Source organism: Elephantulus edwardii, unplaced genomic scaffold, assembly GCF_000299155.1.
Source record: "Elephantulus edwardii isolate Elephantulus edwardi_28Jun2011 unplaced genomic scaffold, EleEdw1.0 scaffold00288, whole genome shotgun sequence".
NCBI classification, from domain to species: Eukaryota; Metazoa; Chordata; class Mammalia; order Macroscelidea; family Macroscelididae; genus Elephantulus; species Elephantulus edwardii.
In genome coordinates, this window is record NW_006400038.1 from 204,792 (window position 1) to 210,534 (window position 5,743).

General features: G+C 41.8%; 1 protein-coding gene across 1 annotated transcript in view; it reads left to right on the plus strand.

Annotated features, from left to right (window-relative positions):
• IRAK2 (interleukin-1 receptor-associated kinase 2) overlaps window positions 1-5,743 on the plus strand; it is a 57,829-nt gene that overhangs the window by 5,508 nt on the left and 46,578 nt on the right. The window contains exon 4 of the mRNA XM_006900549.1: window positions 4,740-4,849. Within this exon, the coding sequence (XP_006900611.1) occupies window positions 4,740-4,849 (110 nt within the window). The remainder of the gene's footprint in view (window positions 1-4,739; window positions 4,850-5,743) is intronic.

Sequence of the window (5,743 nt, forward strand, 5' to 3'; positions counted from 1 at the left end):
AGAAGATGGAGGGAATACAGAGTCATTGAGTATTCGAAAAGAAATTACACTGAAAAATTTCGGGAAGTACCACATGAGCAGAAGCCAAGGGTAATAAAGGAGGAAGTTGAAACTACACTGAAGGCATTGGCAAAATATAAGGCCCCAGGAATCGATGGGATAGCAATTGACATGTTTCAAATAACAGACGCAGTCCTGGATATGCTCACCAGTCTATGTCAGATAATTTGGATGACAGCTGTCAGGTCATTGTATTGGAAGAGGTCCATATTTGTTTCCATTCCCAAGAAAGGTGATCCAACAGAATATGGAAACTATTGAATAGATTAAATAGGTATGGAGAAAGAAAAAAAAAAAAAGAAAATGGGTGACCCTGGATGACGTTATGCTGAGTGAAGTATCTCAGTCACAAAAGGACAAACACTGCATGTTGTAAAACAGGACTGACCTCGGGATTTGGGGGAGACTGAGAAAGATGAGTTCAGTAATGTATACTGCATTGAAACAGATGAGGGAGCAAACTGTTTAAAAGGGATATGTGATTAGGTATTTTTGTCATGACAGGAGTCCAGAACAAAGGCTGCGGACCTGGGGGGAGGGATTGTAAAACAGTGAAAGAATTTTTCTTTTACTTTTCAAAAAGAAGAGTGTACTGGGAGGGGTGAGCAGGGAGAAAAGTGCAACAGTGAATGAATGGAAATCCAAAGTCTCTGTAAATTTTCATTGAAATTAATAATAAATTTAAAAAAATCCTCAAACACAGACGAAGTATTCCACAAAAGAGTTATTGTTTCTTGTGGCAGCAATTGGACAAAGCAGATCCCCCTAGTATAATATTGATTGTTGGTATTCACAGCTCTCCCAGGGGAGCTCTGAATGCTAGTGGTAAGGTATTGTGCTGCCAGCCCAAAGGAATGTGGTTCAAATCCCCCACCTATTCCACAGGAAAAAGATAGGCAATCTCCTTCCATGCAATTTACAGCTTCTGTAAACCTTCTGGAGAATGAGCTATGAGTTGGTTCCATATCGATAGTACTTATCAATAACAACTCAGCTCTCCCATAGCACTAGTCACTGAGATCGGACTTTCCACTTGTCTTTGTCAGTCTTCAGAACAACACAAGTATACTTTGCCCCTCCTCCACAAAAGGAGTTTCTGGTATAAGAGAAACAGAAAGACATGCTCAAAGGAACACCACTGAGAAGTGCCAGCACCAGGGATACTGCCTGTCTCCATATGTTTTCAATTTTATGTGGAACAGATTATCTGGGAGGCTAGGCTCTATGATGAGGAATGTAGCATCAGGATTGGAGGAAGACTCATCAGCAACCTGCATTATGCAGATGACACAACTGTGCTTTCTGAAACTGAGAGAACCTGAAACACTTGCTGCAGAAGGTCAAGGACTGGAGCCTTCAATATGGATTGAAGCTCAACATCAGAAAAACAAAGATTCTCATCACCAGGCCATACAGCAGCATCATGATAGGCAGTGAAGAGATTGAGATTGTTAACAACTTCAGTTTGCATGGCTCCACAATCAGCAGCCAGGAAATCAAAAGACGAATTTCATTGGGAAAGTCTACTGTCAGACTTCTCCAGAATACTGACGAGTAATGATATCTGGAGACTAAGGGGCACCTGATGCAGGCCATAGTCTTTACAATTGCTTGCTATGAATCAGAAAGCTGGACAATGACTAGGTATGTTAGAAGGAGAATTGCCTGTGAGCTGTGGTCCTGGAAAGAGTATTGAATATACCATGAACTGTCAGGAGGACAAACAGGTTTGTCCTAGAGAGGGTGAAACCAGGCTGCTCTTGGAGGCAAGGATTCTGAAGCTTCATCTGACATACTTTGGACATGTTGCAAGAAGGGACCAGTCCTTGGAGAAGGGGCATCATGTTTGGGAAAGTGGAGGGACAGTGCAAGAGAGAAAGACCCTTAATAAGATGGATTGACTCAGCGACTGAGGTAATGGAGGTACGTGTGTCAGAGACAATAAGGTTGTCTCAGGATAGAGCAGGGTTCAGAGCTGTTGTACATAGGGTCACTATGAGTCGCAAGCGGCACATAACAACAATCGCTCCAAATAAAGAAATTGAGAATTTTTACCAGTTTTCACATTCTGAACTTGATCAGAGATCCAATTAAGATGATAAAATAATAACTGGTGATTGGAATGCAAAAATTAGAAATAGAAGAATTGGTAGTTTGAAAGTACGACCTTGATGATTGAAAACAGGCTGAAGATTACATAATAAGAATTTTGTATAACCAATGACTATTAATGGCATGTATTTTTTTAAAAAAATTGTTTTTCCATCAATCATTCATATGTATTTTGATTTGTAACATTAATTATAATTTATCATTAATTACTATTCTGTCTCATTAAATCCTCACTGTGCTTTGCCTTTTCCTTCACCGAATATCCATTTGCTAATCTCAGCTCCCTTCTCCCTCCTTCCCTCTCCTGTCACTCTTCCATGATTGATTGCGTGTAAACCTTGAGTCTATCCCATTTGAATTTAAAAACCATTCAAGAGTAAATTTTAGGCATTGATCAGTAATGACCCAAGACCTCAGGTGCTGTGGGATAACATCAATGACACCATCCATTAAGAAAGCCAAAGGTCATTATAAAGACAGGAGAGGGAAAACACACCTCAAAATGGATATTCAGAAGAGACTGAAAATTGCAGTAGAATGTAGAGAGATCATGACAAAGGGAAGAAATGTTGAAGTAAGCCAGATAAACAGAACATTTCAAAGGGCAGCTTGAAATGATGAAGTGTTATAATGAAATGTGCTAAGTCTTGGATTTAAAAAAAACAAAAGGGATGAACACAATTGACATTTCTCAAGCTGGAAGAACTTGAGAACAAACACAAGCCTTGAGCTGCAATCTGAAGGATGCTATGAAAAACTATTGAATGACACAGGACGCATCCAAAGAAGAAAGAAATAGAGTCACTCACTGCACCAAAAAGAATTAGTCAGTGTGCAGCCTGTTTAGGGAATAGCACAGGATCAGGAACCAATGGTATTGAAAGAAAAAGTTTAGGTTACACTATTGACACAGCAACATAATGAAAATAAGAATCCTCATGAGTCACAAAATCCTCACCAAAATGTCTGAAGCACCATCATGATATATTGATGTTGTAAAGGATTTAATTTTATCAATATCCATAGAATCAGCATTCAAGAAATCAGATGATATTTTGGGCACATCTGCTGTCAAGGATATCTTTAAAGTGTGAACAAGGATGTCAGTTTAAAGACTAAAGGATGCCTGATTTAAGCTATGGTATTTTCACCTATTTCACGTGAAAGTGATGCCTTTGAATTCCTGTGTTGATAAAGAACACTGACTGCATGATGGACTGCTGTACGAAGAGACAAGTCTGTCTGAAATGCAGCCAGATGGCAGTGCCTGGAACCATGGGCTGAATCATAGCAGAGATTATGAGAATGACACAAGATGGGGAGGGTTGGTACATAGGATTAGAACATCTGTTGTATGTAGCATCATTATGAAATCAAGCTGACTCGACAACACATACAGCAGCTCCAGGTATCTAGGTTTGGGGAGTAAAACTATGCTAGGGTTAGCAGACAGTTCTGATAGCACATGCAGCCTAACATGTGAGCAATAGATGGTGGTTTAATTGGAGGGTCACATAATGGTAGCAATGCCACATGTAAAATTGTCTTAAAGGCAGAATGCCTGTTATCCAAACACAGGTGGAAGGAAGCCTCTGCCCCAAACAGACTGCTGCTCCTAAGCCCTGACTTTGTATAAATTTTAGAGTCAGAATAATAAAAATAACTACTGAGATCCAGGCCATAGTCTTTGCAATTGCTTGCTGTGTGTCCAAGAGCTGGATAATGACTAGGGATGACAGAAGGAGAGTTGATGCCTTTGAGTTGTGGTGCTGGAGAAGAGTATTGAATATACCATGGACTGCTAGGAGAACAAACAGGTTCCTCCTAGAGAGGGTGAAACTAGGCTGCTCCTTGGAGGCAAGGATTCTGAGACTTCGTCTGACGTACTTTGGACATGTTTCAAGGAGGGACCAGTCCTTGGAGAGGGACGTCATGCTTGGGAAGGTAGAAGGACAGTGAAAAGAAGAAGACCCTCAATGATATGAATTGACTCAGTGACTGGGGTAATGAGGGTAGGTTTGTCAGAGACAGTAAGATTGGCACAGGATAGAGGTTTCATGGCTATTGTACATTGGGTTGCTACGAATTGCAAGCAACAACTATTTTTTGAGCACTTACTATGTGGCAGGTACTATGCAGAAAATACTCCCCTTGAGGTATACTCCCTATCCTTGAATTCTTACAACACTAAAACATGGGGAGTCAGGCTCCAAAACATTAAGTATGTTATCCAAAGTCACCTAGCAAGTGTAACTAGTATATATAGGTGCTGGTATCAACATTGAGGGCATAAGAGCTGAAGATAGGCAGGAACCAAGGGCATTGGCATCAAGACTTAGAAAGTTTCAGAAAGCACCGAGACTTGCTGTTCTGTTGTAGTGATGAGAGGAAGGAGACAGCTTGTCTTATTCATGAGAAGCCACTGATGGACTTGAACCCCTGCAGTCTCAAGGCCTTTAGGTTAGAGCACAGCAGACACAGCATACTCACTGTGTACTGTGCCACCAGACTCCTATCTGGAGAGGCCCAGGTATGAGAACAGCACCCCTTTGTTTTCTTTTCCTCAGGGTGGCTCAGCCCCTCTGTCCTGGCCCCTGCGAATCAGCATCTGCTCTGGGCTGTTCCAAGCAGTGGTGCATCTGCATGGCCTGGAGATCATCCATAGCAACATCAAGAGGTGAGACCTTCCTGGGCTCAGCCAGGGTTTCCCTTTCACCCCTCTACCCTTATGAGTGTCTTGGAGGGCCCTCCATCCCTGAGTAGTCTGTGCATGACGTATTGTCTTGTCACATTTGCCTCTGAGTGGATGTGTTCCCTGGGAGCCCGTCTGCCTCATGTGCTGCATACCCCATCCAGCACCTGATCTGCACCCACCTCGACCCTGAGCCTTGGGCACTAGGTGCCAAGCTCTTCCCTGCTTGTGTACCTATCTTTTAAATCAGTTCTTTGGCCTGAGGCTCCAGCAAGTAAAGTGCACACCCTAGAACCTTCCCCTTTCCACCCAGGAACACAAGGTTCTTTGCTAGGGCCTGGCTGCATAATGAGAAATTTAAAAATATACCAGAAAATCTGGTTAAACTGGCCCTGGAATGATAGAACTCACACCTGCCCAAAGTTCCCATCTCTATGTGGCCCGTGGAAGCACTTTTTGTCTTCTAACACCCTTGATTTTTTTTTTTATTTAAACAATTGTCTTAACAAGACAGGAAGTGAAAGGACAAAAGGTCATTACTGACACTTTTAACCCTATGAATTTGTGCTGTTTTCTCCCCTCCATATAAACATGGTAAGGGGAGGGCTGTTGGCCTGGTAGTAAGAAGTTACATTGTTAATCCTAAAGTGTGTGATCTGAATCTCCCTGCTGCTCCTTAGGAGAAAGATGGGCAGTGGAGAGCAAGAATGAGAAGCTGGTCCCAAGAAAGGAGCAGCCTTTATTGCATGGTCTGAGAAGGACACAGACAAGGACAGTTCCTTTTTTTTTCTTTTTTATTAATTTAGTTTGTTTATTTTTCATTTCAATGAACATCTACAGAGATCTTGGAATTCCATTCATTCATTGTTGTACCCTTCT